Raw genomic sequence first — 20,771 nt, forward strand, 5'->3', positions numbered from 1 at the left:
CACGGGAGGAAAGTTCAGCTGCCACATTAGAAGCTCTATTTTTGTGCATTTTGACTCATTTATATTTTCCTGACCTTGAGCATCCCTTTGCATGTCTGTTTGGTATCTCCTGTTGAGCATAAGGCATGCTGCCTCAAGGCCAGAAGACATGCTGAGACAGGTGGAAATATCACTCAGTAATAAACGGTGGAAAGTCGTGTGTGTAGTATTTTAGTGGCTCTGAGTCACGCAGCTGCAATATCTAAATGGATAAGAACCTGGCTTGCCAATGTTTAGTCCCGGGTTCAATTCCCACTCATGCTTCCATTGTCTCAATCCAACCAGCTGCAACTGGACACTGGCCTTAGCTGGGGAAGCAACCTGCTTCAAACTGGCGTCCCATCCAGGGAGAGTTGCAGACTCTCCTCCACTTGACACTATGGAAATCACAGATAAGCACCAGCACCAACAGGCCTTAGCACCTGTAAAGAATCGACTTCTTCTGAGTCACAGATAATACACAGACTATAAATGCCTCCAAATTGCTCCGCTTTCTGCTACAGCATCAATACTGTTGATGATGTGATAATTTTCTCCACAATCGGGAGAGGAAGTGTGCATTAATTATAGAATAATCTCCCAACCAGAGACACAGGAAGTGGCAAACCTCCTGACAAGTTTGAGGCATCCTGGAATTTTGATAAAAGTCGTGTTTGTCAACTGCCACCCTCATTAGCATAATGAGACATATCACCACAACTGTGTCAACACAACACTTTGTATATTTATTATAAATATGAAGTCTCTTGTGTAGCTTTCTTGAATTATAGCTGCTAGAATGACTTATGGAAGTCTGCATATTTGTATGTGTCATCCTATTTATGTCCAGAGAATATGCAAATATTTTAAATATAAAGTCGTTGTCGTAAAGTTTTCTCAAGTGATGACTGTTGTTTAAAAAACACTGTGTCTTAATTAATATGAAACCTTAGCCACCAAATAACCCAAAAATATAATTAGACCACCAATTCCCAGAGGGATGCACATTGTGTAATTATGAAATTGCTGCAATACGAGGTCTGTTAGAAAAGTATTGGACCTTTTTATTTTTTGCAAAAACCTGATGGATTTGAATCATGTGTGGTTGCATGAGCCAACCTTGAACCTTCGTGCGCATGCGTGAACTTTTTCACGCCTGTAGATTGCGTCATTTGCTGGTAAGCAGCCTTTGTGTGAGGACGTGTGTTGTGCTCTCGGCGGATTTTCATTGCAAGGAAAATGACAGAACGACTGGAGCAGCACTGCATCAAATTTAGCCAGAAACTGGGTGACAGCCAGGTGGAAACCATTCGGAAGATTCAGATGGCTTTCGGTAGCTTTTCAGTCGTGTGACTATCCGAGAAATTGTGGAAGAGGTGGGCATCATTTTTCGGAGTCCAGCATGTCCTGTGAGACTTCAACACGAAGGTGCTTTTGCTCCGCCTTCAGCTTTGGCACGAATTTCACTGCCACTCTTTTCATGGCCAAATCTTCTGTGACAATGGAATGTGCCGAAAAAGTGCTGATGTCCACCTCTTCCGCAATTTCTCGGATAGTCACACGACGGTCCCGCATCACCACAGCGTTCACTTTGGAAATGACCTGGTCATTTCAGCACGCTGATGGCCGACTGGAGCGCGGCTCGCTCTCCACCATTGTGCGGACATCTTTAAACCAGTTGTACCACTCCTTAATCTGTGTGATGCCCATAGAATCGTCACCGAAAGCCGTCTGAATCTTCCGAATGGTTTCCACCTGGCTGTCGCCCAGTTTCTGGCAAAATTTGATGCAGTTGCGCTACTCCAGTTGTTCCGCCATTTTCCTTGCAATGAAAATCTGCCGAGAGCACAACACACGTCCTCACACAAAGGCTGCTTACCAGCAAATGACGCAATCGACAGGCGTGAAAAAGTTCACGAATGCGCACAAAGGTTCAAGGTTGGCTCATGCAAGCACACGTGATTCAAATCCATCAGGTTTTTGCAAAAAATAAAAAGGTCTGATACTTTTCTAAAGGACCTCGTATTTTGTTCACAAGTTATTGTGTTCACGAGTGTGCCTAGACATAGTACGCATGGAGATGTTATGTTCCACATACTATGTTGTGAAAGGCGTTGAGAATCTAATATCTTCCAGACTTGGCCAATCACAAACCATATACAGGGTGTATCTTTGAAAGTAGCATGATTTCAAAAGCTGAATGAACATTTTGCAGCAAAAATGACAGCAACGTAATGCATATTGATCTATAGATTGACACCTGGCACGTAGCTGTGTCTATAACCGCAGCTGTTTTCAATTATCTTCAATTTCACCTCAACAAATCCTTACTACCCATATCTCCTTCTGCACACATCAGACAGGTCTCATGGACACACATTCTTCCAATTTGCATGTATTCCTGCATGTCAAAGCCCCTATCTCAGATACACTGAGGTGTTTGAGATTCGGAGCATGTCTATGAGATAGGCAACCAGGTTGATGTTGTCTTATGGTTGCCCCCAGTTAAGTATCGCCACAATGGATCCATCAGAAAGCTGCATTGGGAATTTGGGAGATGTCCTTCTGACAACTTTAGTTATACATGAAGAAACACACAGGGGTTCCCAAATGACCTCCCACTGTAGAACAAATCAGGACCTACCCTGCTTTGCCTCTAAGCTCTGATGGGATCAGGTGTACAAAGAGCACAATTGCTGCAGGTTAATGAACCATCATGTGATTAAAAAAAAATGTAACTTGACAATTGTAGCCCATTTTACAGGGACTGATTATATTCTTTACACTGGTTAGACAGTATATGTTGCATGTGTCATGCTCAGCCCCAGCTCAGGGCATAGGTCATAGTTCTTCCCGTTATTTCCTCTTTGGTTTTCTGGTCTTACTTTTCAATTAGTTTATAATTTATCATGTTAGTCTCAGTTTGGTTCTGTTTATTGCTTTGCTTTGTTTACTATTTCCATTCTTTATCTTATCACTTAGTTTGCAGTCATTCAGTTGTTCATGGTCTTCCATAGTAGTTAAGTATTCTCGGGTTCTGCTTTATTTATCTTCAGTATCTTATTGTCGGGTTGTGTTCTGTTAGTCTTGGGTTTTATTTTCTGTTATCATTAATCGTGTGTCAGTTATTCATTGATTTTCTTTGTGTTACACTTTTGTCACTGATTTATTCTTTCGTTACCATTAATTCTGTAGTTGGTTATTATTCATCTTCAGTGTTTCCTAACAGATCATGTTCCATTTGTTATTTACTACATTCTCTGTTTATCATTTATTTTATGCTACATTATCTGCATTCTTTTTCACTGGTTTTGTTTTCTGGCATTTATTTTCTGTTTAGCTTGAAGTCTGCTTTTCCATCTTATCTGTTATCGCATTTAATTTTATACTGAAGTCGGTATCTGTTCTGCTCTGGTTTTGGATCATAGTTTTTATTTGCTTATCTTTCTTTTTAGGCTGTTTCCTTGGTTGCTCGCTTTGTGTTGTTCACATCTATTATTGTTTGTTTTGAGCACATCACATTTGTCACTGTTGTTTTTTTCTGTCACCTGTTCATCTTGCCCCAGTCCGCTTTGCTCTTTGTCTCACTGCACCCTCTTGCACCAGCTGTTCTCTTTCTCAGTCATGCCCCTTCTAGAACCTTCTGCACACCTGTTCCTCAGTCTACACCCTAATTCGTCTGCCACTATTTAAACCCTCACAATCCCCTGCCAGATTGTTGATTTCATGTCACTCTCCAGCCTTAGTTCCAAGTTCACCTTTGCCCTGTTTTTTGCCTGATGGATTTTTGACCTCGCTTGGTCCTTGACCTTGAGTTTGTCTTTGCCTGTGATTGCCTTCTCACTGTGTATTTTGACCTGTGCCTGTCTGTTGAGCCACGTCTCAGCCTTTCGCCTGTCTGTTACCGTTGCCTTGCTACTGGATCACCTGTGTACCGACTCCCTGCTTGCTCTTTAAACTAATGCAGGTTAAGCAGATGCAACATAGGCGCAGACGCCATTAATAAACATCATAAATCCCATACATTTTGCAGCCAGTGGTTCTGCATTGCCTGCATGCATGTGTTGCATGAGTTTTGTTTTGTTTTTGTTTTTTTTTGGGGGGGGGGGGGGAATCAGTGAATTTATCACTTTTCATTGTCATTTTTTACAATAATGGACTCCCAGTTTAATGCAGGAGTGGATATGGAAATTATGCTTTGTGTAAGCTTTACTGACTTACACTGACTGACTCAGAGACTGAGATGCACTTGGCACAGATGAGGATAAGGAGATAGTGGACATGACTGTGGGTTCAAGTATTTCTGATGTGCACTGTCTTTAAGAGACTTATTCAGGAATTACTGATGATGACCATTTATTGTAATTATTAATGCTCCGTATCCAGTTGTCAAGATACTGTGTTGTGCAGGAGCTCACCACCTGCTGTAAGACTGACATTAACACTGAAGGTCTTGCTACAGGCATAATAAAGAGTTCATTTTGAACTTGATGATGACAGAGAAGGATTTCTCTCATTAGTACAGCCAATTAATGCTGTACAAGCCCAGGTGGAACTGTGTGGCTAAGTGATAATATGACAATCAATAACATATTAAAAGTTCATGACTGATTAAATAGAGGTACACTAAAGTAATCAGTCTGTCTCCATATTAATACTCGTCCCCATGCAAAAATATAAGTTTGTATGTCGACTTCCTTAATTGATTGATCAATTCACACTTAAGGATCCAAGTATTTTCAAACATAATGCAAAGTACATTGTGTTACAGCAGAAAACTGCTTCATACACACACTGTGTGAGCTCTGACCTCTTACAGGGTCAGTTCAAACCTTCATGTCTGATATTTATGTGAAACACTCTCCTGTGTGATAGACAGTGATGCCGGTAACGCGTTACTTAGTAACGCGTTACTCTAATCTGACCACTTTTTTTAGTAACGAGTAATCTAACGCGTTAATCTTTCCAAATCAGTAATCAGATTAAAGTTACTTCTCCATGTCACTGTGCGTTACTATTATTTTTCATTGTGGGTCGATAGCAGCATTAAACTTGGTCCGTGGGCAGGAGGTCGGGGTTCGACTGAACTGCACACTTTAAGCGAGCTGTGAGCTTTTAATCCGCGTTTTTTTGCAGCTGCTCGACTCGTCCTCACCTCTTAAAGCGCGGTGATCAGCACACCTACACTGAACTTTACAAAGACATTTTTATACTTTTTTTCCTCCTTTATTTAGAATTCTGAGCTGAGCCGCTCTGTATCGTCTCGTTAAAAACAGCTGATCCTCCGCGACGCGTCAACAACTAACACTATTTTCCACTCAAATGCACCTAAACTCTCTTTCTGAGGACCACATGATGTGAAAACGCAATAAAACTTTCTTACCTGTAAATCTGGTCATGTTTTCTGCATAAATAAATGTTATCCATTCTTTGTGCTCAAACGCCAAAGCAGGGGCGAATCTAGATGGAATGGGGGCGTGGGGCAAGGATGTGCCCCCTCCCCCACAACACCCCTAGATTAAAGGTGCAATTTTGAAGCCGTTTTTTACTACAACTAATATTGCTTAAAATAATAATAATTTCGACAAGTAAAATGTTTAGAGAGAATTTAAATGTTAGAAAAATGTTAGAATTTAATAGTTACCTTTATAAACAATGTAGGCTCGAAATTGCAAGTTTTACTGTTACAGTGCAGTGCTGTCAACAGTTAAATATGAGGTCAAGAAAGACGTCTTTATTTTACTTTTTATAAAACAAGTATTTATTTTCATTGAAGTCAAGAAAGGGTGACTATAAAGTGAGTTTTGGCAAAACAGGTATCATTGTCATGTTGAGGTGGCAGAGGGTTGTTGTCGGCAGCTGGGAAAAGTAACTAAAAAAGTAACTAGTAATCTAACTTAGTTACTTTTACAATTGAGTAATCAGTAAAGTAACTAAGTTACTTTTACAATTGAGTAATCAGTAAAGTAACTAAGTTACTTTTTCAAAGTAACTGTGGCAACACTGGTGATAGAGCTGTTAAAACAGCATAAAAATGCAGCTTCAGCATACACCAAAGTTTCTGATTTCAGAAATGCCAGAAGCAGCATGAGTTCTTTGGTTTGCTTTCATTCAACACCCACTACAGACATTACGAGGGCTGTCAATAAAGTAACGGTCCTTTTTATTTTTTTCAAAAACTATATGGATTTCATTCATATGTTTTTACGTCAGACATGCTTGAACCCTCGTGCGCATGCGTGAGTTTTTCCACGCCTGTCGGTGACGTCATTCGCCTGTGAGCACTCCTTGTGGGAGGAGTCGTCCAGCCCCTCGTCGGAATTCCTTTGTCTGAGAAGTTGCTGAGAGACTGGCGCGTTGTTTAATCAAAATTTTTTCTAAACCTGTGAGACACATCGAAGTGGACACGGTTCGAAAAATTAAGCTGGTTTTCAGTGAAAATTTTAACGGCTGATGAGAGATTTTGAGGTGATTTTGTCGCTTTAAGGACTTCCCATGGTGCGAGACGTCGCTCAGCGCTCTCAGCCGCCGTCGTCAGCCTGTTCAGGCTGAAAACCTCCACATTTCAGGCTCTATTGATCCAGGACGTCGTGAGAGAACAGAGAAGTTTCAGAAGAAGTCGGTTTCAGCATTTTATCCGGATATTCCACTGTTAGAGGAGATTTTTTTAATGAAAGACGTGCGGACGGATCCGCGCGTCGGGACGCAGCCGACGCGGTGCGGCGGCACAGGAAAAACACCTCCGTGTTGATAACCATTTGTAAAATCCAGGCGGCTTTTGATGGCTTTCAGTGGAGTGAGTATATGAGAAATTGTTTAACAGGCAGGACATGTTCCAACTTGTCCTTAAGGCTTTCAACAGAGGTGTTTTTCCTGTGGCGGAGCGTCGCGGCGGCTGCGTCCCGACGCGCGGACCCGTCCGCACGTCTTTCATTAAAAAAATCTCCTTTAACAGTGGAATATCCGGATAAAATGCTGAAACCGACTTCTTCTGAAACTTCTCTGTTCTCTCACGACGTCCTGGATCAATAGAGCCTGAAATGTGGAGGTTTTCAGCTTGAACAGGCTGATGACGCCGCCTGAGAGCGCTGCGTGACGTCTCGCACCGTGAAAAGTCCTTAAAGCGACAGTCTCACCTCAAAATCTCTCATCAGCCGTTAAAATTTTCACTGAAAACCAGATTAATTTTTCGAACCGTGTCCACTTCGATGTGTCTCACAGGTTTAGCAAAAATTTTGATCAAACAACGCGCCAGTCTCTCAGCAACTTCTCAGACAAAGGAATTCTGACGAGGGGCTGGACGACTCCTCCCACAAGGAGTGCTCACAGGCGAATGACGTCACCGACAGGCGTGGAAAAACTCACGCATGTGCACGAGGGTTCAAGCATGTCTGACGTAAAAACATATAAATGAAATCCATATAGTTTTTGAAAAAATAAAAAGGAACGTTACTTTATTGACAGCCCTCGTACTTCAGTAGGAAAAAGGAAACAATGTTCATAAAAGGTTTGACAGTAAGACGTCGGTCAACTTTGTTCAGCCTGAGCAGACTCATAAAAAGACCAAACTACCGTATTTTCCGGACTATAAGTCGCACTTTTTTACATGTTTTGGCCGGGGGTGCGACCTATACTCCGGTGCGACTTATAAATGAAAAATATACCGGTAGGAACTCAATTAATTTACTGTAACAAAACAATTTTACGTGACAGAGTCGATCTATGTTTTAAAATGGCCACCGGAAAAGGAAATGCAATGCATCATGGGCACTGTAGTATGACGGCCATCCTATAGTTCACGCTGGTCGCGATAACCAATCAGAGAACAGAACTTTGGATGCGTATTCCTCACCTCACCCACAGCGTGTGAAGCTGACGAACACGGTGCTTGCTGTTATTCCGGCATGGCGAACAGAACAGCTTCAACCCTTGGATATCAATGTGAGCAGAGTGTTTAAGTTGACGCTGAGAGCTGCGTGGGAGCATTGGGTGAGCGACGGCGGAGGATTAGCGTGTGCACTTGGAAGGAGCTGGCGTCGATGATTGTGAAAAGCGTTTGAAGCAGACGAACATGGTGTTTATTCCGGGACGGCTAACAAGACAGCTTCAACCCTTGGATATCAGTGTGAGCAGAGTTGACGCTGAGAGCTGCATGGGAGCACTGAGCGACGGCGGAGGATTAGCGTCTGCACTTGGAAGGAGCTGGATCGACACCGCTGGGTGGTGAGCTGCGCAGGTAGGTGCTGCATGGTTCGGCTCGCAATGTGGTCCGCAAAATACAAACATATCTGTAGGTAAAATGCAGCTCACGAGAGGGCACTCGAGGCTTGTGTGACTGTTCCTGCGACTTCTGACTACCATAGAAAAATAAAAATTTTAACGTTACTGATAACATAACAAGACAACGGAGAAGGCCCGAAAAAATGCCACCAAAAAGAAAATCATACTCTGCAGATTACAAGTTGCGACTGGTGAAATATGCATCCGAAAACGGTAGCCGTCACAATATTATCATCTGAACTTTTCATGTTAACATACCTGTATGTCCATGGGACATATAGTCCAGTGGACCTTATTTATGGTTTATTTTTCTTTATAATGGATAAAGTGGCTGGTGCGACTTATACTCCGGTGCGACTTATTTATTGTTTATTTTTCTTTATAATGGATAAAGTGGCTGGTGCGACTTATACTCCGGTGCGACTTATAGTCCGGAAAATACGGTACATTTTTTTTTTGTCTACATCATCAGACACAATAAATAAACATGATTTGCCTTTTAAAAAAGGGTGCATGCAACAGAAGTGTTGTGGTCTTACCTTGGCAATGAGAGCTGTTGGCACGCTTATAACCTTGTGGACAATCTATCAGGGGGATGGCTGCAAGAAATACAGACAGTTATGACCTTGTTCAAAAGCAACATCAGCATCATCAGTCCTGTTTGGATGTTGAATGCTGCCAGAAAATTCAACAGGTCTTAATTATACTGAACAAAAATATAAATGCCACACTTTTGCTTTTGCTCCCATTTTTCATGAGCTGAACTCAAAGATCTAAAACATTTTCTATATACACAAAAGACCTCTTTCTCGCAAATATTGTTCAAAAATCTGTCTAAATCTGTGTTAGCAAGCACTTCTCCTTTACCAAGATAATCCATCCCACCTCACAGGTGTGGCATGCCGATTAGAAAGCATGATTATTGCACAAGCGTGCCTAGAGAAAAGGTCAATGTCTCAAGACACAGAAGAACCCATTGCAGGTCCCTCCACTGGTCCAGCTGCAAGACTCAGAAGTGCCTCCAGTACTTTCAAATGGGCCCATTGCATATTCTGCCAGAAGGAGAAGGCTGACAAGACTCTGCACAATGTTGAGACCATCAAGATGGATGAAAAGATACTGAAGGCTGCAGAGTTTGATCGTGATGTGCACATTGCTCTTGCTGGTTGTGGTGATCTCATGGCAGCAGAAGCATATTAGAACAGTTGTACCCACATTTGACCTTTAGAGGCATGCATATTTATCCAAGAAATGTGTTTCATTTCAAACTATCATCTTTTTTACTTTGTTTTGCTCATTTGCTTGCCTTGGTCAAATCAAAGATGACTTACTTTTTAACCGGTAACAATACCAGGCAGTCACTAAATTAGTATTATTATTATTTTTATTTATTTATTTATTTGCAAATTATGGAGGTGAAGGAGTAGGGATACAGCTTTCCAACAACATTTAAATTCAAATAGCACCACACTTCTGGCAAATCTGATGAAGCGGACGGCCATTTTGTTTTATGCAAATTAGGGGTGAAAGAGTAAAGATACAGCTTGCCAACAACAATAATTGACTCAGCATGTCAAAATACACAGAAATACAAGTTTTATTTTCTCTTCTAATGCAAACACAAACAGACTTTTGAAAAGCTTCATTTTGTGGATTTTGCGGCCATTTTGTTTAATGCAAATTAGGGATGAAGGGGTAAAAATCAGTGGTGGGCACAGTTCAGCTAATCCAATAGCAGAACATTATCAAAGATAATGTTTTTGCTAGCGGATTAACTTTTCAGATAAGTTTTAAAGCCATCATCAGACCAATTAGCTTCTGATAAATTTAGTTCCGATAACTTTCAGTCCCATAACATTTGTTTTGCTGATAAAGTGAGCAAAGTTTAACGGTCAAAAACGTTTGTAAACCCTAAAAATCAAACATTTTAGTCTGTCTGTTGCATGTTTATTTATGGCAGACTGGCTGTTGCTTGCTGATGACATCATCATTAAGCGCAAAATGTGATTGGCCAGTCAACGTAGGGAGCATTGTGGGTAGTGTAGTTATTTATTAAGATGAATCCCACTGAAACTAACGGGTAAGAATTTATATTTACTACATGTATTGCATGTTACTCTGCCAATCAATGCATCAATGGACGTATTTCGGTTGTTTAAGCCGTAGGGTTGAAAACGTGAAAAAAGCTTTTTAGTTTGTAAATGACGGTGTATCTAATAATGAGATAAAATGTGTTTTACTGCTCTTGAAAGATGATGAGTGTTTGGGGTTTTATTTTTTTTATTCATGCATTTTTTTGTGCGTTTTGTGTGTTTGTAATCCTTGAATTTACTCAGCAGCCCCTGCGATGCTTAAAGTCAAACTGGTTTATCAGAAGCCGACAGCGTAATCTGATGTAGCCACATCCAAATCAATATTAAAAGTTATTGGTTATCTGTAATAAAGATACATTACAAGTATTAAGCAGTTTATGGGCTTATCTTCATAAAAGATAACTTTTCAGTTTGAGGATCCTAAGCCATAAAGTGTTTCAGGTGTTATTTTTGTGCAACAGTACGGAGTCATTGTCACTGGATTTCTTTTGTGTCAAAAATTCTCTACCCTTTCTCTATAAGGAACAGCCAATGTGCTTTTGCGTAGTCTTGTGGGAAAATGCATGGATGTCCCTGGAAAACAAACGTATTGTCTTGAGGGCAGCATATGTTGCTTGAAAATCTCAATGTTCTTTTCTGCATTTATGATGCCATCACAGAAGTGTAAATTATCTTTGCAAAGGGCACTGACACATCACCATAGACTTGACAGACCCTGGCTATTGGATTTGTTGCTGATCACACTCTGGGTGGTCCTTTTTTATCCTTGGTCCACAGCACACAGTGGAATACTGTGGAATACTGATTCATCTGACCACAATACAAGGTTCCACTGTATAACGGCCCAGCCCAGATACCTCTAACCCGACAGAAATCGAAGCCTGCTTAACCTCTGGACTAGGTTAACATCAGGCTTCTTTTTGGAACAATGAAATTTTAAATGGCATTTGTGAAGGTAACTCCATATTTTAGTGATTTACAAAAGTTTCCCCAAAGTAATCCCCTCCCCATGTGGCGATATCATCAAATGATAAGTGACGGTTCTTGATGCAGTCTAAGAGATAGATCATGGGTGCTCCACTTAGGCTTGCACCCTTGCTCATTGCATGCTGAAATTCCTCCAGATTCCTTTATTTGTTTAATGATATTATGCGCTGTAGAGAGAAATATGCAATTCTCTTCCAGTCTTTTTCTGAGGAACATTGTTTTGAAATATTTCAATGATTTTCTCATGCATATGTTGACAAACGAGTATTTACTCCTCAAATACCCAGCCTTTCAAGGACACTAATGTTGTATCAAATGATGGTTACAATCATCTGCTACCTCATTACTAGCCCTGAATTGCTTTTGTTCCTGGGAATATGCTGCAGGGCTGCAATGAAACTGAAGTAAATACAAGAATCACTGAAGGTTTTTGTTGTTTGTTTTGTTTTTTATCTGAATTTTCCATCCCATCCCAAATTTCTCTGACTTGGGGCTGTCCATATGCTGTCCCACATTTGTCACAGTGGCCATCATGTTAGCCCCTGTGGCGGCTAGCTTAAAGCTGACCCCATGTGAATGTGGGTGCTGGTGGGTTAAACACATGGTATGCACAGTGTTTCTTCAGCCGATGGCAGACAAAGTAAAGTATCATGACAGCACAGCTGTTTCTCATTTCCATAGTTCATCCAGCATCCACTAACCACCCAGCAGGTGGCAGACACCTCTATGGGATATTCCATTGGCAAATCAAAATTACTTTGGAGATTGTTTTGGTGCATCAAAGTTCACCACAAATTCATCACTTCATCCTCATTTACCTCTGCCAATGAAGTCGGGTGGAGGTTATGTTTTCACCCTGTTTGTGTCATACTCGGCCTTGGCTCTGGGTTTAGGTCTCGATTTTGTTCCCTCTTGTTTTGCCCATGCATTATTGTTTGTCTGGAACACGTCATGTTATTCAGTTAGCTTTTCTGTCACTTACTTTTCTTGCTTTGCACTGCTTTGTTTTGCCCTCCTGCACTCTCTTGCCTTTCTTCCCTTTTCTTTGTTTCACAAGGCCACACCACTTTCCAGAACCTTTGACACACCTGCTTCACATCACCTTGATTAGTTTGCTCCTTATTTAAGCCCTCACAGTTCCACAGCTAACTGCCCAATTATTGACTCTGCTCACTTTCTCACCTCTCATTCCTGTCCAGTTTGCTCGCGTGTGTTTTTGACCTTGCTTGTGTACTCCGACCTCCACCTCGCCATTGCCCTGAACTCAGCCTCTTTTTGACTCTGCCTAAGTTTTGCCTGTTTAATTCCTCGATGCTGTTTGTATGAACTTTACTCGTTTCTGGACCACGACCCTGCCTGCACCTGCATCTCTGTATCAGGACCAAAGTGGCCAAAATCATACCATCTGACTGACCCCCACTGCCCCACCCCAGCCTAACAACATCAAATTAAACTGGAGATATTAACTTAATAAAGGAAAGGTTGAAAAAGGAGGATGAGAATCAGGCAGAGGGACTGCAAATAAAACAAAAATGGGGAAAAAGGTGGAAAATACCATAGCACTGAAAACAGTCACTTTAACACACACCGCATACAAACTACAGACAGACATCAAACTCAGATCCTCTTATAAATCTCTGCACTGCAGGTTAATAACCTGCTGTAATAGTGGACAAAGGCACCAGGGAAGGAGTGGCACCCAAATTCCTGAAAGCAGATTGATACGTTGCTCAACAGGCAACAACAACAACAACAAGGCAATGTTTGTTTGAAGGTTAAAGCAAACCTATTTACCAGCTTCCAATGTCTGCATGGCACAATGAACTGTTTCATAAAAATGGGGGGGGGGGGGGTATTCAAAACTTGTGCCCCTGCATTCCTGAAAAGAAACAGGGGGAAGGAGACCACTCTGGCTTTGTGGTGACTCCCACTGAGCGATCGAACAGTAAGGTTGAAATGACCTTTAGTGGTTATGAGACATGTGGGCTGGAAAGACAACCAAAGAGTCTGTGTGGTATTTTGAGTGAATATTATGTGAACAAAATGTAACTTGACTCATCCTGGAATTGAATGAAAGTTTTATGATACAGTACATGAAGAAATAAGCCTGTCACACTTTTCCCTAATCCATTTCTAAGCCTTCACCCAATCTGCGCAAGTATAATGACCGGGAGTCAAAGACTGAGATCATGTATTTAGAGTTTGTTTTTGTGTATTATCAGTGGTGTCTAGTCCACTGTTATTATTAAATGTTTTCTCACTTTTTAACAATATGAAACAGTTTATGAAACAGTTCATTGTGCCATGGAATCAATGCCATAAGCAGATGTCTTGTAATTGTGCCTCTATACACCACCACAATTCCAGGAGCAATGAAAGTGAGACATTTAGCAATTGCAACACCTTGAATGAAAGCTAAAACTGTACCATACACCCAGCACAAAGCAGCGTAAATTCCAGCAAGCGTCATTGCTTATTTCCATCTGATGCGGTTATCATTTTCATGCCCACCGCTCACATCCTCTAAATCACAATACCAGTTGCTCTCTTGTGGACTTGCTGGTCCAAAAGCAAGACATGGTTAGGTACAGTCAAATCTCCTGTTGGGCCACCAGTGTGCAGGATTTAACAAAGCTGAGGCCTGCAGTGCTGCCAGAGGCCAAAAATATTTTCACCATGCAGCTTTTGGAGTCAAAGGGCCTGTTTCACTAATATCCCATATAACCACTATTAAATGGTGCAGGCATTCTAAAATATTGCAAGTTGGGCTGATGAACATTTTGTGGGTAATCCCTTAAGAATAACTGTGTGAATGACAGCAGTTGGTAACATAACGTATTTCACAGCATGTAAATAAGGATTTTGCATGTGCTAATGACCATAATAAGATAAACACACACATTTTTACTGAAAATATTCATTGAACATTTACCAAATCAAAAATGAATGTGCGTGCCTTGAAAATGGCTTGTCTGCTATTTCACAGGAGGTGTGTGGCACATACCCCAATTAAGCACCGCTGACTTGAAAATCACCCCCATGCAAATAACGATTATTTTGAGTTTTTCATTAAGTTACCCTGCTGTGAATAGACTCAGTGTCCATTACTTGTGTCTGTATACTGTGATGAGCTAGGATATCTTGAATAGATATATTATTATTTTGAAACTGTTGGATTAAGGCAGTCCTTCTCAAATAGTGGGGCGCGTGGGCGTGATGCGATGCCAGAGGGGGCACGTGTGACCGCGGGGAACATGCTTTTTTTCCGGACTACGAAAAAGTGTAATTGCACATCCACTACAGTAGGTGGCAGTGGCGAGCTCACTGTCAGAGTGTGTGTAGGGAGTATTGAGGACTCTAGCATAATGGAACGCAGCTCTATGTCGGGGGTTTTTTTCACACTACAGTGGGAGACGAGGAAGGCCGCTGTGTCTTAAAATGTTGGCAGCGGACAGCATGAAGTCAAATAAATTAAGGCGTCACTTAAAGACATTACACCCCAATCACGCAGATAAGAGTTTTTTCAGCGAAAACATGCCAAATATTGCCAGCAATCATCCTGCTTTGTGAATGCTGCTTCAGTAAACTAGCAAGCACCGTTAGCATCATAGCACACATAGCGGAGGAGCTGAGCAGCAGTAGACATGGTCTCTGTCATGCTGGATGACGCAAGTACTGCAGAAATGTTGTTGTCCATTGAGCTGCTCCCGTTTTGTGTTCGGGGTCGCCACAGCAGATACAGCCAGATCCATATTGGCAGTTGGCACAAGTGCTGCAAAAATAAACACTAATAAAAAAAATAAAAATCACAAAATATAATCATAAAAAATAAAAATAAAAAATCAGCACAAATTGTTTTCTTCATTTTTGTTTTGTCTGTTAAAGTGCTTTATATATTGTGTTCCTGTCTAAGTGTTCTGATCAATTTGAATTTATTATTATTTATTGATTTTATTTAATTTTGTTTTTCAGTATCAAATGGCAGTCGGTCAAAAAATGTTTATAGTTAAAGTATTTTTTATTTCAAGCCAAGTGATGCAAAATTTTTTCTGTTACAGACTTAAAAAAAACAATGTTAATGTTATTCTTTGCTGAAAGTTGATCTAAAGTCCTTTCTTTTTTGTTTTCTTTAATGTTAATAAGGATACAATGTTAGGCAGAGGTGTACTTATAACAATTTTATGGACAAATGATACTATTTATAGTCACTGCAGAGTGGGGTGGGGCACGAAATGTTTTCTTCTTCCTAGGGGCAGAGTAACAGAAAATAAATCAGAAGCACTGGATTAAGGTAATGATTTTCAAATGTGCACTTCTTCCGTAAGTGCTCCTTATGCATACCTAACACATCCGTCAACCATCAGCCAAAATGCAATTAGACCAAGTTGTTGTGTGGGCCGCCAGAAGAGGAGGTACTGCTGGCCCACCACCAGAGGGCGCCCTGTCTGGAGTGCGGGCTCCAGGCACCAGAGGGCGCAGCAGCCTCACAGGAGCAGCCAGGGTGACAGCTGTCACGCATCACCTGCAACAGCTGTTACCAATCATCCGATCGGCAGGAGTATATCAGCAGGACGACGTCTCCACCTCTTTGCCGAGATATCGTTTCTACTGAGAAGGTAACGTACTCTGCTAGCTGATTAACAGTGATCTTTGTAACCTGTGCATTACTCTGAGAGAGCTTCCCAACGAGAGGTGGAGGTAGCTTACCTGTCGTTCGGATTCCTGGGTGCGAACGCGCCCTCCTTTAACTGTTCTTTATTCCTCGCCAGCAGTACCAGGTCCGACACGCGGAGGCAGTGGCCACCTGGGAGTTCGGGACTTGGCGGCTCCAGTATTCCCGGGGTCTGGTGGCGGAGGAAACCGTGTGGTTCCGGTTCTACTTTGGAGAGGTGTCTCCTATCTTCGAGCCTGCCCACACGACACCTGTGTGAATTTGACTTTGTCCCTTTATTGTGATCTGTTGTCCTTGTTGTGCGTATTCACAACAGTAAAGTGTGTTATTTGACCTATTCCATTGTCCGTTCATTTGCGCCCCCTGTTGTGGGTCTGTGTACTTACACTTTCCCAACACAAGTATTGTTATGGCCACTATTGGGAAACAAATAAAACAGAGTGGGAAGAAGGAGAATAAAATTCATATTAAACAATGATCTCTCGCTCTCTCTCTCTCTCTCTCATATATCAGATTCTGTGATTTTCAACAGTTAATTAAAGCACAGAATATGATTATGGTGTCTTTTGAACACTGGAAATTCTTTATCAGGCTGTGTTCCAAGGAAAATTAAAATAATGTAACTCATCACCTATAACTGAATGAAATCAAGCTTAATCACTGCAAAAACTGATATCTAAGAAAGTAAAAAAAGACTCGTTTGAAGAAAATTGTCAGGATTTCCCCTGGACTCTGGTTTTTACTCTGTTTTACCAGTGTGATGTGTTTGTTTCTCCACCAGATGGCAACCTCAGTTTATTTCACACCTGGATCAGATGAGTGACTGATTATTGATAGACTATTTAAACCCTGACTTTCTGTTCATGAACTGCCAGAGACTTGTCATTTGTTTGTCGCCTTGCATTCCTGTTTTGCCTCGCCAGCTGTCAGATCCTCGTTCCAAGGTCCAGACAGATACAAGGAGGACCAAACCTGATCACCGTCCCGTGACCCTGACTGCACCTTCCAGCTGTGCACTCAAGACAGCGAAGCTTCCCGCAGCTTATGCTCAGGTAACACTGGCCTCCCCCTCTAATTCCCGTATTAGAGCGAACTGTCTTTTCCTGGTGTTCCAGATGATTCCAGGATGGCGCCCAAGCGGACGTGGATCCTGGCTCTCACTACCTGCACAGCTATGTCACTTTGGGAACTCCTCGGATCTCGGCATAGAGCGCGTCTGAACTACAAGCCAGTTAAGTTCCCCTTGTCTCAGTGAGATCCCGTTCTCACTCGTTCCAGTTTGTGACAGTGCTATGATAAAGAACTGTACCAAGAACTCTCCACTGCATGAACTCTGATATCAAACCATTGAGAACCCAGCTATATCAAGTCCCGCTTAATTGGAACTGCATTACAACACGCAGCACTTGACCTCTGACCTTTGGATACAACTTATAAACTATGAACAATTACTGAACACTGAACTTTATTTCTTAAGAAGAGAACTTTATTTCCTGGTTGCTGAGGTGAGCGTTCCACCTGGCCCTGGTCATAGAATCCATAGTTGACGTTATTACTTCAAGACTGGCCTGGGAAACTGCAGCTCCCTTATTTGACCACCAGGTGACGGGCCACTCTCTATACTGCAGGCATCCCAGCACGATATTTCATTTATTTATTGTAAATAAATATACTTTTCCTTTTGAACTCCTCTCCATGTCCAGCTCCCTGGATGTAGGTCCACAGTCAACGGTTCAGTTCCACCCGAACCCCTAACCATAACAGAAGTCTCTGGCCACAACATGGAACCAGTGGGAGACCCCATTCAGCAGGCACTAAATCATTAAGGACAATTCCTGGGAAAGATCCAACAAACCATGGACGCCATGGTTTGTTTGGATCCAAGTCCAGGCTCTTTCAGCTCAGGTCACGCACTCTAACAAAGTGATTCCTCAGCTTGCTGCTCAGGAAGACACACGCATCACTCAGCTCACACTGCTTCCATCTTCCGCGAGCGTATTATCGGTTCCCGAGCCGTTTATTTGTCATATGGAACCTTTCACAGGTGGTGTAGAAATGTGTGCCACGTTTGATGCAGTGTTCACTAGTGTTTTCTCAGCAACCCTCGTAGTACGCCTCCAAAAGTAGTCGAGTCGCTTACGTGACAAATTTGCTGCACGGTGATGCACACACTTGGGCCACCGCTCTCTGGAACAGCAAATCTCCAGTTTTTGAAAAGTTCTCTGAATTCTCTTGTGAGCTCCATCTTGTATTTGATCATCCCTCTAAAGCATATACCGTAGCTCAGTGCCTCCTATCTCTTCATCAGGATCGCTGGAGCGCATACGGAATACAAGAATATGAATACGGAATACGGAAGTCGACTTCCGTATTCTGGCTGCGGAGGTGGGCTGGGACTCGACTGCTCTTAGGACTATTTTTGTTCTGGGGCTCTCGGATCCTCTCAAGGATGAATTAGCCGTCCGGGATGATCCCGAAGATCTTGACAAATTAATTTCCCTGGTAATCCACTTAGACACCTGCTTGGGAGAGAGGAGCCGAGAAAAAAGCTGGTCTGGTTCCACTCGGACTCCGCCCCGTACTCGTCCAGGGCCATCTGCCCCACAGTCCGCTGAGTCTCCCCGCTCCGGCTCGCTAGCTCCCCATGCCGACAAGCCTATGGAGCTTGGCAGGGCGAAATTGACTCCAGATTAGTGAGCTCGGAGAACTGGCAGCCAAAGATTGTCTCTACTGCGGTACAAAGGACATGTTCACATCCATTGTCCGCTTCAGCCAAAAGAAGGGGCTCACACGTAGATGTCGGGGGTACGGGTGAGTCAAGCAAATTCATGGGTGGGTCATCTGGTCGCACTCAACTCCCAGCGACGATCATATTTGGGACTTCGGCCATCTCTTTTCCTGCAGTGGTGTTACACTGAGGCTGAGGGCAACTTCCTTAGTGATAAGGTCACTGCCGAGGCCCGCGAAACCCTTCAGTTCTTTGTGATTCCCTCCACCTCACCTGTGGTTCTAGGGCACCCTTGGATAGTAGAGCACAATCCCCAGATGGATTGGCCATCCAGGTCAGTTATTCAGTGGAGCGACGTGTGCTACCATGGGTGTCTACGTTCCTCGGTTCGGCCCAGCATTTCCACCAATGGGGTGGTCCATTCACCTCCAGATCTTTCTTTGGTTCTGCCAGAGTATCACGATCTCGCGGACGTATTCAGCAAAGACCGTGCGCTCTCGCTTCCTCCTCACCATTCCTATGATATCGCCATAGATCTCCTTCCGGGTGCTGAGATATCTTCCAGCCACCTGTATAACCTCTCATGCCCAGAACAAGAAGCTATGGAGGCCTACATCTGGGACTCACTGGCCGCTGGGTTGATCCGGACCTCATTGACACCCGCGGCCGCAGGCTTCTTTTTTGTGGGGAAAAAGATGGCACCTTGCACCCCTGCATCGATTTTCGGGGACTGAACAACATCACGGTCCATAATCTGTATCCCTCCCTCTCCTTGAGTTCTTTAGTTCCTTGCATGGGGCCACCAAATTCACCAAATTAGCCCTTATGAACGCCTACCACCTGGTCCAAGTGCGGGAGGGGGATGAGTGGAAAACAGCATTTCAACACCCCAACTGGTCATTTCGAGAATCTGGCTATGCGTTTTGGCCTGACAAACACCCACTGCAACATTCCAGGCCCCTGTCAATGATGTCTTCCGGGATTTCTTAAACCGGTTCATGTTCGTCTATCTAGATAACATACTGATCTTCTCGCCTGACTCCGAGTCACACACCCGTCATGTATGCCAAGTCCTCCAGTGTCTCCTCGAGAACCGCCTCTTTGTGAAGGATGAAAAGTGTGAATTTAATCGGGGAAACAGTCTCCTTCCTCGGGTTTATCATATTGGCAAACTGTATCAAACCAGACCCGGCCAAGGTAACCGCTGTCACTGAGTGGCCCGTGCCATCCACCCGTAAGCAATAACAGTCATTCTTGGGGTTTGCCAATTTTTATTGACGGTTTATCCGAGGGTAAAGGCCAGGTCGCAGTTCCACTCACCCGCTTTAACCTCTCCAAAAGTCTCCTTCCATTGGACAACCAGCCGCTGACAATGCATTCCACACACTGAACCATTGCTTTTCTACAGACACCATACTCAAACAAGCTGCAGTCCCCATTTGTAGTATGGTCAGACCATAAAAAAATCTAGAATGCATCAGAACAGCAAGTGGTTTTAAACCTCCGACAGGCCAGTTGGGCGTTGTTTTTTCGCTCAGTTCAAGTTCACATTACTTTTCCGCCCAGGTAAACGAAATGGAAAACTGGATGCTCTGTCCCAGATGTTCCAGCCCTCGACCCCCACAACTCCTGAAAACCCAGGTTCCAATCATCCCCAGTCTATGGTTGTGGGGGGCTCTAACCTGGGAAGTGGATAAGAAAGACCAAGAGGCCCCGATTCGTTCATCCAGATCCAGGCGGGGGACCACCTGGTCATATCTTCGTGCCTCCCAAGGCCGTTCAGCTGTCATATAATTCTATCACACCTCCCAAATTCTTACGGTCAGACAGAGGGAAAACCAACCAGGACCTCAAGAATGTCCTTCGATACGTGTCTGCTGACCATCCCTCCGACTGGAGCTCGTATATGCCTGGGTAGAATACGCCCACAATAGCCAAGTTCATCTGCTACTGGTCTGTCCCCGTTCAAGCCTCGAACCGGCTAGCAGCCACC

General features: G+C 43.0%; 1 protein-coding gene across 1 annotated transcript in view; it reads right to left on the reverse strand.

Annotated features, from left to right (window-relative positions):
• Nucleotides 1-20,771, reverse strand: part of ltbp1 (latent transforming growth factor beta binding protein 1) — a 440,667-nt gene that overhangs the window by 149,551 nt on the left and 270,345 nt on the right. The window contains 1 exon segment of the mRNA XM_034184166.1: nucleotides 8,838-8,897. Coding sequence (XP_034040057.1) covers nucleotides 8,838-8,897 — 60 coding nt within the window.

The sequence above is a fragment of the Thalassophryne amazonica genome, chromosome 13 (assembly GCF_902500255.1).
Source record: "Thalassophryne amazonica chromosome 13, fThaAma1.1, whole genome shotgun sequence".
In the NCBI taxonomy this organism is placed as follows: Eukaryota; Metazoa; Chordata; class Actinopteri; order Batrachoidiformes; family Batrachoididae; genus Thalassophryne; species Thalassophryne amazonica.